At 47.1% G+C, this 15,386-nt stretch overlaps 1 protein-coding gene across 18 annotated transcripts in view; it reads left to right on the top strand.

The window, feature by feature from the left end:
* HDAC4 (histone deacetylase 4) overlaps nt 1-15,386 on the top strand; it is a 239,045-nt gene that overhangs the window by 88,732 nt on the left and 134,927 nt on the right. For 4 of the 18 annotated variants that reach the window (XM_059703761.1, XM_059703755.1, XM_059703763.1 and 1 more), the window contains one exon: nt 2,187-2,248. The exons of the other annotated variants lie outside the window; for them this stretch is intronic. In XM_059703761.1, the coding sequence (XP_059559744.1) occupies nt 2,236-2,248 (13 nt within the window). In that variant the 5' untranslated portion in view covers nt 2,187-2,235. The remainder of the gene's footprint in view (nt 1-2,186; nt 2,249-15,386) is intronic. 18 annotated transcript variants of the gene reach the window in all.

Genomic DNA, 15,386 nt, shown 5'->3' with positions numbered 1-15,386 from the left:
TGTTTGCTTTGTTTGAAGTAGGCAAGTTAAGTTTTTATTTTTAAAGTAACTTTATGATATTATTGTAGTTTAAATTGTAGCTGATATCCTAGTTACTTGGCTAATGACAGCTGTGGTTACATCTTAGGAGGACATTGCCCTCACCTTCCCAATGTCATCTTCTCTCAGTGAACCCCTACCTTTGCCCTGGAAACAAGGCAGAACTCCAGGGCACTTTGGCAGAGATCAGAATTGTGTGTAGGTGCAGCTGCTCTAGGGGATCAGAGAAACTTAGTGCGGGTGAAGTCTTCCAGAACTGCAAGCAACCTGCAGACAGCCAGTAAACACCAACAGAGTAGCCACCACATGGACAGAGTAACCCCAGAGTCCAAATCCAGCCCTGTCATGAGGTAGCTTTCCATTTTTTATTATAAAAAATTTCTAACACAAAAGCAAAAGAAGACAGAATCAGGAATGACCAGGTGGCCATCCTCAACTTCAGCCACACCCAACCAGGGCCAGTCTGGGCCTTCTTCCTCACTGGTGTGTGCACATGATTCCTGCTGTCTTACATATGTCTAAAAGATACCATTATCACAACTGAAATGTTGACACTTTAATACTGTCAAGTAGTTATTGTTTAAAACTTCAGTTGTATCAATATTGCTTCAGTATTTTCCTGGTTATTCAAGGATCAACTGAGGTTCATACACGACCTCTCTCCCCTTCTCTCTTTGCTTGCAGTTTAAAAAAAATAATTTATTTTTACATACATTATTATGTTAGTTTCAGGTGTATGACATAGTGATTCATTGTTTATATACCTTACAAAGTGATCACCACAATAAGTCTTTAATGGGCTTGTTGACTATTTGTATTTTTATTTTTGGAGAGATGTCTACTCAAATCTTTTGCCTAACATTTTCAAATTGGGTTATTTGCCTTTTTATTATTGTGTTGGAAGGGTTCTTTCTATATTCTAGATACAACTCTATCAGATCTGTGATTTGCAAGTATTCTGTCCCATTCTGTGGATTGTCTTTTCATTTCCTGGATGGTGACATTTGAAGCACAAAAGTTGTTAGGTTTGATGAAGTATAGTTTATCTGGTTTTTCTTTTCTTGCTTGTTGATTTTGGTATCATCAGAATTATTTATTAAAGTCAATTTGGATCAAAAATTACAGTGCAGGTCTCCTCCTAGGGCTGCTGGCTCTGACTGGGTACAATGTGAATAAATGCTAAAAGGCTTCTGGGCTAGCAGAGGCTTGTGTCCTTGCCTGGTTGTGCAGTGCTCACGGTGGCTCACTTTCTCACAGTTGTTTTTAATTGAACGTCCATGGGAAAATGGCCAAGTAAATGGAAAGTTTCACAGAGAGAACTGAGTTTAACCATGGTTTTATTCATCGTTATTGTGGGTAGTTTGTTAGAATTTGGCATCATGTTGTGAATTTTCATTGAGATTACTATTGCTGGTCTTGCTGAATATTCTAGCATTAGAGTGGTTCCCTCCGCTCCCCAAACAAAAATTCCACATCATTCGGAATGCTCCATGTAACATACAGATAGACATTTCACTATCCGCAGGTTAATTGTGGGACTCTGTATTTCCTGGGAGGGAGGCTAGGGCATGGACTCTGCAACCTGCTGGTGGGGTGCACAGCTGGCCCACCAGTCACCCACTGTCATCAGTCTTGGCCACCCCAGCTTCATGTCTACAGTGGGGTGACAGTAGCACCTTCCTGAGAGTCAGGTGGATTCACTGTTGGTGGGTGGAAGCCACAGGGAGGCTGCCGGTTGTAGGGTTTATATATACTGAGCAGTCACTCAGAACAAGGAGGCGGATCTGAACTGTCCAGGTGAGCATCTTGGCAGTGACAACACTGAAACTTAGAATGCACTTTGTGAAATTTAGAAACTTTGGAATAGTCTGCTGCTGTCTTAGGCCATTTAAAGATAAAACATACTGAATACCAACCTTTGTACCAGTTTTTAATTCTGAATCTCCTGTTTCCTTCAGGTATGGTCTGTCAAAGAAACCTAGTCCTTTGATTTGCAAGTGTCTCTTGAGCTGTCTTACTAACCAGGGTATATTTAGTATCAATCCAGATAGTTACTGCCTTTCCCAATGAGGAAGGGTCGCTTCGCGTTTTTCTTGCCACCAGCCAGCCCCCAGTATATGGTTTACTCTGTGTTTGCTTTTTCCAAGGTCCGTGTACAGTGTACTGGTCTGAAGTAAGAGCCACTTAAATCTCCACATGCTGCTCACAGGTAATATTCACACCCATTCACAGCATCAGCTGGTTGTCTTATCCTTTCCATTAAGTGGCTGGTTGGTCTCCTTTTCTTTGTCTCTGCATTTGCTCTGTTTTGCTGCAGTAATTCCTGATTTTTGCACGGTGTCAACTTACTCTTCTCCCCTTCCAGTGGAACACATGGGAGGATAGCTAATGAGTGTCCCTTTGAGGCGACAGTTATTTGCACTTGCCAAGAACTTGCCTCTCTGTCCCTGTTGAATTGCCTTCAGCAGATTTCTGTGTTTATCATCGTGTATTTTCACGTGTACTGATGGGGACAGGCAACTCTTCATTGGCACAGTTACTCCTGTGCAGCCCCTGGCTCTGTCTCCAGGGCTAGCTTCCCTGCTCCAGAAAGGGTGTTGGGCTCTGTGATCTCAGAGCCGCCTGTAAGGAGCTCACTTTTTCTCGGAGTCGCCTGTTTGTATCGTGTAAGGACATTATTGAAAGGCAAAGATCAGGCACAACCACTGTGCTTGTTTGAGGAGTGGGTACCTAGGAAGCCTCAACAAGTTCCGATGAGGCATTAATTAGGATGACAGGAAGCAGGCCCCAACCCCATCATGTGTCCTTGTAACTGCTCTTTGTTTCATGTGCACAGTGTGTCCTTTCCCATTTATGGCTGATGTGTAAGATTGGCAGTGTCTGTACGTTGACATGGTTTGAGTCATCTACACTAATAAAAGAGAAAAATGGTAATTGGCGTACGGCGATACCTTTTTCATTGGCTAATCAGGGCTATATGTAAATTAACTGCCAACTAAGATTGGCAGTTAACTGCCAACAAGATGGCAGTTAATTTGCATATGTAGGCACAATGCAGGGAGGCGAAAGGAAAGCAGGAAGAAGCCCCCTGCCACTGACAGTGATCGGAAACCCAGGGGGGAGCCAAGAGCTGGGGGGCAGGGCAAAGGCGGCCCTGGGGCCGCCTTTGCCCTGCCCCCCAGCCATGATCAGAGAATCAGGCGCCTTTTCTGCCCTGGCCAGTGATAGCAGGAAGTAGGGGTGGAGCCAGCGATGGGAGCTGGGCACGGTCGAAGCTGGCAGTCCCAGGAGCTAGGGGTCCCTTGCCTGGGCCTAAAGTGAAGCCCACGATCGCGGGGCCGCTGCAGCTGTGGGTCCCCGCTGCCCGGGCCGGACGCCTAGGCCAGAGGCGTTAGGCCTGGGCAGGGGTGGAGCCTGCAACCGCGGGGAGCTGGGGGTCCCCTGCCCAGGCCTGACACCTCTGCTGGAGGCCTCAGGCCTGGTCAAGGGGCCGATCTGGTGATTGGTGACCGGAGGGTGATGAGGGTCAACTCCTCTGGCCGAGGCATCAGGCCTGGGCGGGGGCCAGAGCCAGTGATCGGGGGGAGATGGGGGTCCCCTGTCCAAGCCTGACACCTCTGGCGGAGGCGTCAGGCCTGGGCAAGGGGCAGAGCCAGCAATCGGAGGGGGCTGGGGGCAGAACCAGTGATGGGGGGAAATGAGGGTCCCCTGCCCAGGCCTGACGCCTCTGGCAGAGGCGTCAGGCCTGGGCAAGGGGCCGATCCTGCGATTGGAGGGTGATGGGGGTCAACGCCTGAGGGCTCCCAGTATGTGAGAGGGGGCAGGCTGGGCTGAGGGACACTCCCCCCCCCCACACACACACCCAGTGCACGAATTTCGTGCACCGGGCCCCTAGTCTTCTCATAAAACCCTCAGTGAGGAGCTTGGCTGCTGAGCACATGGGGGTTGGTGGAGCCTGAAAGGGAATCAATCCCAGTGGCTGGCCCATGGGAGCCTCTGAGAGTGTCTCATTTCTGAGCGGACCAGATGGTCATTCCTGATGCTGAGTCCAAGACCCTAAGTGGAAAGAGGGGCCTGCTGAGCGTTCCTGGGTGCCGACCCAAAAGGCCTGGAGGTTGCCTGACCCTTGCTCCAGCCTGCAAACCCCATTATGTTGGTTATACACATATGCATACACACTCACATATGTATGCGTGTACATATGTGTGATGACAGGTGCTTGGGTGGTTCCACCTATTAGTAAATTAAGTGCTGTTGTGGAAATTTCCACAATGGCTGAGAATACAGTTGCTTGAAGCTCAGCCATACAGGTGACTGGCCCTGTATTCCCTGCCAGAGCTGGTAGCTTCCTTCATGGCAGCTGAACTCAGACCTCCCACCTAGTTGCTTCTTTGTTCCTTTCATTTTGGAGGCTGAGGAGGGATGGGGCTCCTTAAGTCTCTGTTTGAGTCCTGGGTCTAGGGGGGCTCTCCTGTGCTTGTCCTCTAACTGGCCCCTTGGTCCCAAGCCCATCATGATCCCAGTGTCCAGAGGTCCCCTGGGGGCCTCTCTGCAGAAAAGCTGAGGTTTATTTCTTCCCAGAACCTTCTATTTTTCCCCCTTCTCTGTTGATCCTGGTCTATGTTAGGTGGATGAAAAAGCATAAAGAAGTTTGGCTCTCCTAGCCTAGTGTATATAGTTTCCTGGGAAATCTCGTTGGGAGCCCCTCGCATCAGGGACAAGAGATTGGGCAGTCAGCTGGCTACCTCATCACCACCTGGAGCCCCTGCCTTCCCCTGACCGCTGAGTGCTTCCTAACAAAGGGGGCAGGCCATCGCTCCTGGCACTTCTGAGATAAAGCTGTTTGTGGAAATGCTTAGGAAAAGTCAGTGTGGAAGAAGTGTTTTGATTCCTTGTTATGATAAGTCAGAACTCTGAGAGACCTTTGTTCACTCTCATGATGAGTATCTTTCTCCTCAACATGTGGCTTATTAACTCAGCATCTTTTCAAAATCACACTTTGCCCCAAGAAATTCTAAACTTCCCTCCAATATCTCTTGGCTTGCTTTCTCTTTTTGAGGTACAGAGCCGGGTATCCTCCCCAAGAGGGCCCCTTTGCCGTCCCAGGAGAGGCTCGGGCCTGGACTAGGCTATTCAGCAGGCCGCCAGCTCTTTCGGGCTTGCTGAAATTTTTTTTTGCCTCTTCCAGCACATACTCATACCTTGTAAGGAGGAGCTCAGCAGAGGGAATGAGTGAAGAATTAGACAAATTAAAAAATGACATGTGAAAAATATTTTCTATTTTGATAACTCTTAGATTTAATTAAGATAAGTGAGAATTCCGATATATGCATGGAATTCATAGGCAGTTCATAATGTGGTGTTTAGTTTTTTGAAAATTGCTTGATGGTCTTTGTCTTTTTAGGAAAATGCCTTCATTCTTAAATGGGATGGCATTTGAAAGACCACGTGTATGGAATTATCCAAAAATCCAGAAGCTAGAAACAATGAGCAATAGTAGACTTTATGTTGAAAACTGACCAGCTGAGCTCCAGTAGGCTCTGGTCTGGAGAGAGAGAGAGAGAGAGAGAGAGAGAGACACACACACCTGAGCCCAGGAGCTGAGGCCCTGGGGGTGGGGGGATGCCTTTCCCATGCCCTCAGTCCCCCCATCACCCTGTTGTGATCACATGCGCAGGGCTGCTGGTGCACAGGCCTTTCGTGCGAGAGATCTGGTGGCCAGCCTGCTGGGCCTCCTACACCCTCCTGGTGCTCCCCGTGAGGAAGTGCTCCTGAGCTGTGGTTTAACATTTCCGGCTTGTGGCTGGTTTCTTGAGTGTACAACTCTCTCTATAGCTGCTGTAGAGCAGGGAACCCTTCTGTGAACAGTCATAGATGTTTGCTGTCTTCATGGCATCTGGAGGGGGTTGGCAGTCTCTACTGACTTTGGGGAACCCTGGCTGTGATGTGGCCCTGGTAGCCCTGACAGGGGCTTTGGGGGCACTGATGATTTCAGATTTGATCAGTTTCCGCATGAGGGTTCAGCTCCAACGTGGAGGAGGGAGTCTGGATGTCCCCACCAAGGCCAGGGAGAGTGGGACCCAGAGGCAGTGCAGTGTTCACTCTAGCACCTGGAAAGAGCCAGGCAGTTGGCTTTGTGGCTTTGAAGGCTGGGTGCTGAGGTGGCTGACAGCAGGGGTTTTCTTTGTTTTTCAGAGGCCTGTTTTTGAGTGTGAGCCCCTGGCTTCTTGGGAGGAATGAATTTTTTTGAAGCCACACCCATTGACTGTCTCAGAGTGATTTCCTGATTTAATAAAGGTCTGTTGCTGTATTTACTGAGAAGTCACAGGTTTGAAAAGGAAGCCATTTGTGGCTTTGTTTATGAAACCTCTGGAACATTGTTAGAGTCTATGATTTTTCTCTGAGATATGTATGTGTCAGCACACCTGTGTAGGAAGAGCCACCTGGGGGGTCAGGTGGTTGAATGCTGAGCCTGGGCCTGGTGCACAGGCTAACCCAGGTAGTGGCATCCTTCCTTTGGTGACATCAGGTTTGGGGGTGGGAGTGGGGGACGCTCACAGCAGCTGAGGGAGGTGGCTGGGCTGTGGGGTCACTTTAGTTCTTGGCTTCAGTGGTCCCTCTGCTTCCAGGCCCCTGCACCCCTGCCCGCCTGTGGTCTGTTTTGTGATGGGAGAGGAAAGTCCAGGTTAGGTGTTCTCTGAACCTGAGAAGTTCTGAGGCAGCCATGCCACAAGCAGCATGGACGTATCCCGATCAGTGTCATGCCAAATAGAAGGAAAGGGGAGGTATCTTGAGGGTGATAGGCAGTCCCCTGCCTCCATGCAGGTGTGGACACCATGGTACCTCCAGCAGAGTGCAGCCCTCTTATGAGACAGACCCTGGCAGCCTGGAAACTGTACTCTCTTTCCTGAGGTTGGACAGGGACAGAGGTGCTTGCAAAGCTCTCTGAGTTCACCTGGAAAGGCTGACTTGTTCTCTGGCTCACAGCTCCTCTGCAGGTGGGCAGGTGTGAAAATGCAGGTTGTCAAACAGCCCTTTGTTGACCAAAGAGCCTTAACTCACCCATCTTGTCTCCTGTGGCTGTGTCCCATCTGTGTGTGGGCAGCCAGGTTTCTTTCCAGGGTGAACCAAGGCATCAGCTGCCCTCTTCCTGAGAAATCTCGCATGAGCACATTCTTAACAGACATTTAAACACCAGCCCAAAGACCCCGCTTCCTGCCACATGCTCTTTCGGCACACTCAAAATGTAAATTGCTTTTGGAAATGCCTGTGCTGAAATTGCAAACCTAAGCCTAATTTGCCTTCAGTGGTACTCCAGTTCTGGCTGAAGGTGGGCTGAATTGATAGAGGTGAAATGTGGATACTGCTGGGGGGGGACATGTGTTCCTTCTCCGCGTTCCAGCCAGCATTTTAGGAGGCTCCCAGGGGTGAGCTTTGGGACATGTGCAGCCCAGGAGGGACCTCTGGCCAGGCTGAGTAGACCCCTGAGGGCCTTCCTATTTGAATTGGGAAGAGCTGCTCCTCCCTCCAGGGCTGTGTGTACCCTTTTATCCTCCTTTACCCAGCCCCTCCTCGGGGACCCTGGGCATCCAAGTGGCTGAACTCTGTGTGACTCCATCAGGCTGTTTCCCTCCCATGGACCTGGCAACACAGGCAGCATCATGCACCGCTCCGTTCCTATCTCTGGCGAGTGCTTTCAGATATAGTTGATGCCCCTTCTCTTTATAGAACAAAATCCTTGTGAGCTGCATGCATCACTGCTCTTCGTTCCCTGGCTCCCTGTTCCCAGACTGTGGCAAGGGCAGACACACCCTCAGACCCAACAGTGCCCCTTGGATGCGGATGCCAAGAGTTACCTGAGTACACCATGGCCCATGCTACCAGGGTCAGGCTTAACCTGCTTGAGGGCTGAGCAGTGGACTGGGCATCAGGAGAGCTCTTCACTGGACCCTGTGTTGTTGGAATAGCTCTGATTTCTGGACTCAGAGGCTGGAGCCCAGACAGTAAGCAGAGACTGAAGAGATGTCGAGTTTCTATTCTGGATGTGAAGCAGTGACTGCGGTGGTTGTGTGTGACAGGCTCAGGATCTATCTGTTGGGCAGATCCTCAACCTCATTCTCAGTCCTGGGGTTGACCTGTGGACTTTCGTGGAGCCCAGTGAGGCTTCCAGAGTGACTCAAGTATGCACAGACGCTCCAGTGACAGAGCCCCTCCGTAACTTGGCCCTTGTCCTGCTCACCTGGGGCACCTGCCTGCTCATGGAAGAGATGCGGGGGTTCTGGAAACAGGTTGTCTGGGCAGGCCTCAGAGCCCTTCTCCCACACTCGTGTGGCTGTGCACGCCACAGGACCTGGGTGCACCTTTGTGGGGACTGTGGTGCTGGCATGAGTATCGGGACAAGCACTCTTAGTCCGGACCCTGCAGGGCGGAGGTGGGCCTGTGCCAGGAGGACATTGCGTCACCCCTGCCACATCCAGCTTGGAAGGGGCAAGGCAGGAGGTCCCAGTCTGTTTCTGTTAGATTGTAATCTCTGCCTTCACAAAGCTTCCCTCTCTCCTCTTCCTCCTAATTATTTTTAAAATCGCAAGGAAAATACATCTCTTCCATTTATAATTCCGCAGAGAACCAAATTACTACTCTGGCTCTAAAGAGTGTTATTAAACCAGTTTTTGTAATTCCACGAAAACTCCCTCTCGCATCATGGAAACTTAGGATCCCTGAGGAGACACCAAGGCAGGAAACGCTTTCTGGTAAAACACCGCCTGCAAGCCCACCTGGTGCGCTAGGCATGGGCCCTGCAGGCGAGTCCTCCCTTGAGTCACAGGTGCCTGAGCGCCAGCACGTTGCCCCTCTCCATGGCCAGGGTCGTGAGGGAAGGCTCCTGTGCCTCTGCAAGGGGCTACCAGCACACTCTAACCCTTCTCCACCCCCACCCCCACCCCACCCCAGGCAACAGCCACTGTCGCAGCTGTCCCCTCTTTAGGAAGTTGCCTTCTGGTTTTCTCCAGGAGCTCCAGTGCTCAGGCAGGAAGGACAGAGCCATCCACACTGTCTTTGTTTCCTTTTGCTCCCCAGGCCCTGAAAGGAACCAGGGGTCCCTCTAGGCCTGCTTGTCCTTGGGGAGTTGTGGCAGGGTTTTGGTAATAGTTGAAAACTGTTTCATCATATGGTTGCAGGGTATTATTCCTCAGATGTACAAAATCAGAGATCTTTAGAAACTCCCTGTCAAGGGAGCTGTGCTCAGGCCCAGTGTTGTCCCAGGGACGGAGCCTCGTGTGCTGTCGTCTCATCTGTGGAAACTGGGCCTTTTCTCCATGTCTGCTCGGAAGACCTGCCCCTTTCCCCCCATCCTCATCTCTGGCACGCTTCATGGGTCTGAATGTGTTTTCAGGAGTGACTCAAGCCTCTAAATGGAATTCCATGTATTAGTAACTGCCTCGTGCACACTTCTTGTTTTCTGTTTACCTTTATAGGTGGGTTGAACGAAATTCATCTTAATCTTCACCCCAACCCCTATTCCAACAGACATGCACAAACGTCCCCGTGAAAACATAGTGCTGATGCTGAGCTTCAGTGGGGCCCAGCATCCTGAGACTTGGGAGGTATGCTTAGGGTTTGGGGTGGGGTGGGCCATCCCTTCCCAGACCAAGGCCAAATGGCCCCTGCTCTCCACACTGGGAGCAGGGCTTTCTTTATGGCTGCTGATAAGGAAGGGTGCCTGGGCCTCCCTCCTAGGCTCAGGGCAGCAGTCCCCATTCTGGGAAAGAAGGACCCATTAGTGTAGTGCGGTGAACGCTGCCTTCCTGCCTTCCATGGCTCAGGTCCCCAGGTGAGGGAATGCCCTGCAGGAGGCAGGGGTGAGACCACTGTGGGTAACGGGACCTGGGCACCCTGACCCGGTGGACTGAAGGAGACACCTCTGCCCACCAGGGACCCCAGACTAGATCCTGCTGGTGTTCTCATGAATGATCTGCTCCACATGCATTTTATTGAGGCGGTTCTGCTGTAGTGTTGGGATTGTGGGAGGGAAGAGAGGCCAGTGGAAGGGAAGAGAGAGGCCATTAGGCTGGCTTGAGGCCTTCTGTACTTTGTTGAAAGAGGGTGGAGACCTAGTCTGCTTACTGGACACTGATGAGACCCTGTTCTAGATGCTTTTTATCTTCAGTGATGTTATTGACCCTCACGACAAGGCTGAGATCTCATGCTAGGAGGAAGAAACATGGCCATGATCGTCCCGCTGACAAGTAGGGAGACTGGTGTGAAGCCCACGTATGGCTCCAGAGTCCACTCCTTGTCATAAAGGTCCTCACATTTCCCTTAGATGGGGTGTCTACTAGGTGCCAGGAGCAATCCCCCTTTCCGTTGTGACAATCTTCTTCATCATTCTCATCAGAGAGCTTTCCATTTTATTAGTCTTTATAGAACCCATTCTTGGTTTTGTTAATCCTGTTTATATCTTTTCTACTTCAATAATTTTTGTTCTTTATTATTACTTTTTTAAACTCTGAGTTTATTTTGCTGTTCATTTCTAAACCCTTGAAATGGAACCTTAATATATGTCCTTTAAGGCCACCTTTCTCTCTGCGCAGGTGTAGCTTTCTGGTTGTTCACTGTTGTGAGACTAGATCAGAGGACCACATTCACCTTTTCTTGCACTTGTGTTTTTGAAGAAGTCATGTTTATCCATCAAATGTTGTTCAGAGTGTATTTTTCAGAAACAAAATCCTTTCCTGTATGATTTAGAGGAAGAGAGGAATAGCATAAGATGATTAGCAGTGTATCTGGGGAAATTAGTCAATTTGAAATGAAATTAATACCTAAGTTAATTATTAAAGGGAGTTATTGGAAGTGTTTATCTATTATAAATATTTTGGAGTTTCAATGGCAAGTTCATTTTGAGTGGTATCTGAATTTACCCAAGTTCCCCTTTTCTTCGTAGTCTGTTGCATGAAGATGCTTGATCTAGAGCAGTGGTTCTTAACCTGTGGGTGCGACCCCTTTGGGGGTCGAACGACACTTTCACAGGGGTCGCCTAAGACCATCGGAAAACACATATATAATTACATATTGCTTTTGTGATTAATCACTATGCTTTAATTATGTTCAATTTGTAACTGAAATTGGGGGTCACCACAACATGAGGAACTGTATTAAAGGGTTGCGGCATTAGGAAGGTTGAGAACCACTGATCTAGAGGGTCTGATTGGTTAACATATCTGCAGTCCATGCATATGGAAGGGTTAGACCAGAGGTGGGCAAACTTTTTGACTCGAGGGCCACAATGGGTTCTTAAACTGGACCGGAGGGCCGGAACAAAAGCATGGATGGAGTGTTTGTGTGAACTAATATAAATTCAAAGTAAACATCATTACATAAAAGAGTACGGTCTTTTTTTTCAATAGTTTTATTCATTTCAAACAGGCCGGATCCGGGGCCCGCGGGCCGTAGTTTGCCCACGGCTGGGTTAGACTATTTCCAGACATTCTTTATTGGATAGAGATTTTGGAAGTGTAATATATTTGAAATCTGCAGGAACTCAGATCAACTTTTCAGATTATCTGTTTCCTCATTTGTATCATGGTCCATCCATCCATCCAGTCATCCAGTCTCTACTATTCCCGAACTAGTAATTGTTTTAGGATTATTGATACAAAAACTATTAAGATTTCACCCCACTTAGGATCTCTTGAGTACTTAGTGAGGTGATCTTTGGACATCGAGCCTTTGGGGTCACCATTCTTGTCTGCAAGAGGGGGGTGTGCAGGGTGAAGGCAGAACTTTCAGAGGGAGCTAGCCTCTGCTCTGGTGGCAGCCTTGTGCTGCCCAGTTTTTCTTTTCCAACATCTGTTTTTTTTTGAGTGTATTTTTCCAGCAAAGGAATATATAAAAAGCAACCCTAATTTCCTCTTTAGTCAAAACTATTAAAAAAGAAAATCCCACACACGAAGCCAAACCTCTCCAGAAGTAAATCGGAATTCATTTTTGGATTTGTTTCTCTCTTGCCTTAAGACTGAGGAAGCCTCCCCAAGAACCCAGCACACTTGCTTTCTCCTTTCAGCAAACTTCCTTTTGTGCCTCTAACTCTCTGGAAATCTGTTTCCTACTCTAAAAAAGCAGCTGGAATGCACTAGAGCTGCTCAGCACAAACTACAAAGTGATGGCATTGACTGTGCAAAGCAGATGCTGTTTGCATTCAAATAAAAGACAAACATAATATTTGCATTAATAGAGAGCCTTTGCAAAAGTATTTGCATAAAGTGTTTTATCCTTTCCCAAGTGCTGGTTACTTGGAACTAATTTCTGGGTGCAGCAAAGGATAAGCAATCTTTTGCTGATTATTTCTCAAAAGTAGTTGCTTTTGCACAAGGGTAGCTGATTTCAGAGAAGGGCTCTCCACCATGCAAATGTAGTGTCAAGTGCAACCCTGCATTGATTACTGTCAGTCATATTCCTGGTACTTTTCTGTGTATAAAAGTAGCATTGATGAACTGTTACTCTTCTCAGTGAAGCTCTGCCCAAACTGGGCCAATTTCAACCTTTGCCTCTCCTTCATAGCTCGAAGAAGCCAGGCAGTATTGTGAGGGCTTTGGTACCTGTGCATTGCAGTTTTAAGGATGTATGTTCTTAGTTCTTATGTCATAATGAGGGTGATGTAAGTCAAGATAAAGAAATTAGAGCAAAGGAAAAATGATAGTCTACCAAAGAGAAGTAGACCCCAGAAATGCGTATGGTAAATCCTGCATAATTATTCAAAAATTAACTGAAATTCAGCCATGAGTTTCCTCACTGTCAAAGTGAAGAGGGAACCTTGTTTATTTTTAGTATTTACATTGTTCTTAAGAGGAAACCAATGAGCTGTTTTAGACAGTGACTTCGAAACACAAGTTTGAGGAAACAGTGTTACACATAATGAAAGGGTCTCCGTGACTAGATGAAACTCTGAGTTAACTTAGTGTTCAGTACTTACCTATGTTTATTTACATGTTCACTAGTGCGTTACCTCAGCCTCCTTCTAGCATCTTACTTTCACTTTGGATATGATTTTCTTCTTTCTGAATAATCCTTTAGTTGTTATTTTAGCAATGGTTTCTGAGTGGCAAATATTCTCAAATTTTGTCAAGAAAAGATTTCTTTTTCTTTCTTTCTTTTGTCTTTTCATTGTTTTTATGACTCAAAAAGCTTCCTATTTTAAATTTCGCTCTCTGACTCTGTGCTTGTGCCTTCCACACTGTCAACCATTTCCCACTCCTCAATAAGGAAAGCACACTTGATCCTGTCTTGGACACGTTTAGCACAGTGGATCCAACCACAGGCCTTGCTGACATGTTTTTTCATTTTAGACAACTTCACTAGAACTTTGGGTCTCTAGCAGAACTCAGCCTAGGCACAGGCCACATGCAGATTGTGGTGCTTTCCCAACCTTCTTAGTATAAAGGTATTCATTTTATTAGAGACTTTACTGTAGGACCACCTCTGCCAGTATGTCAAACACTGGACCATTCTGAGTGCTTGTAGATAACCGTCCCCAAAAGAGCCCTTTTTCTTGAACAGTGAGTGCTTTAGCTGGGTATAGAAGTGTAGGTGACTTGTATTTCACTTAGCAGCTTGAAGCTATTTTAATGTCTTCTGACTTTTGTGTTGCTGTCAAAAAGTTAGCTCTCAGCCCTGTTGTTTCTTCTTAGGTAATTTGTGTTTTCATCTTGGTGCTTCTGTTTGGTGGATATTCTGATATTGTGTTGCAGTGTGCAGATTTGTACTCACCCTGCTTGGGATTTAGCATGCTTTTTAAATCTAAGGACTCTTATATCTCTGGAATTCTGAAATAGTCTCCTTTATTATTGATTTGAATATTACCTTTTCTGTATTTTCTCTATTCTTTACTTCAGGAAGTCAGACTAGATTACCCTATTGGACCTCCTTGCCTTTTTACCCATGGTTCTCTCCTCTAGCTTTTCTCCTTTTGGAGCTGCATTCAGGTTAATGCTATAGACCTGTCATCCAGTTCATTCTGAAAGATTCTTTTTAAAAAAATATATATTTTATTGATTTTTTACGGAGAGGAAGGGAGAGAGATAGAGACTTAGAAACATTGATGAGAAAGAAACATCGATCAGCTGCCTCCTGCACACCTCCTACTGGGGATGTGCCCGCAACCAAGGTACATGCCCTTTACTGGAATCGAACCTGGGACCTTTCAGTCTGCAGGCCAATGCTCTATCCACTGAGCCAAACCGGTTAGGGCTCTTTTTATTCTTTTTTAATGGTTTTCTATTTCTCTTTTTCCAGAGTTCTTTTATTATACTTTTTTTCCTTTTGTTTAACATCTTACTTTTTAAAACATGCATGCTTCATAGTATTTTCCATATTCTAATATTTGCAGATACGTTGGAGTCCTTTTTTGGACAAGCAGCTGAATTCGACCACTCTTGGGGTTGTGGTGTTGATGGGTTGTTTACATGTATTATTTGTTTGTACTTTTCTACTTTAATTGTAAACTTTTTAGCAGGAGGCTTTTTATTTTTATTTTCTTCTTCCCTGCGTCTCTCCCCTTTCCCTTCAACTTCCTCTTCTTCTGCCGTTGGCATCTCATGTGTCCTGAGATGTGGCTGTTTCCCATGAAAGCCATTTTCTTGACTTTCCTGGGATTCCAGGGTTTCCCAAGCTCAGGTCTAGATTTTACCTTAATTTCTAGACTTAGGATTCCAGAACTGTTTAAGTGATGTGAATCTGGAGGCCACACTTGCATGGGCCAGGTTTAGGGCTTCAGTTTTTCATAGGAGACTCTTCCCAGCAACTCTCTGCCTCCGTGGCCTGGTGGGAGGAGTTCTCCAGCCCCATTTTCATAGATCCAGGAGTCCTCCAGAGTTCTGCTCTTATGAAGGAGTCTCAGTCCAGCTCTCTGTCAGGACAAGTTCAGTGGACGTGCCTGCAGCTCACCCCAGGGCTGGTTCTAAGGACTCTGGGTCTCAGTACACTTGCTTAGAGAGCACCTCCTGTTGTTTTCTCCTCTGGTAACAGGGTTTTCTCTGTCTTTCTTTTAAAATTGGGGTGGGATTTTATTTTACTTTATACTCACCATTTCTATATTCTTGTTTTGGGAAATGAGGAGTCCTTATGGCAGCCGTGGGCAAACTACGGCCCGCGGGCCGCCCCGTTTGAAATAAATAAAACTATTGAAAAAAAGGACCGTACCCTTTTATGTAATGATGTTTACTTTGAATTTATATTAGTTCACACAAACACTCCATCCATGCTTTTGTTCCGGCCCTCCGGTCCAGTTTAAGAACCCATTGTGGCCCTCGAGTCAAAAAGTTTGCCCACTCCTGCCTTATGGACTAAGTCTGGTA

This window comes from Myotis daubentonii, chromosome 7 (assembly GCF_963259705.1).
Source record: "Myotis daubentonii chromosome 7, mMyoDau2.1, whole genome shotgun sequence".
Lineage (NCBI taxonomy): Eukaryota > Metazoa > Chordata > Mammalia > Chiroptera > Vespertilionidae > Myotis > Myotis daubentonii.
Note: the sequence above shows the minus strand (reverse complement) of the source record. Positions and strands in the feature narration are given on the sequence as shown.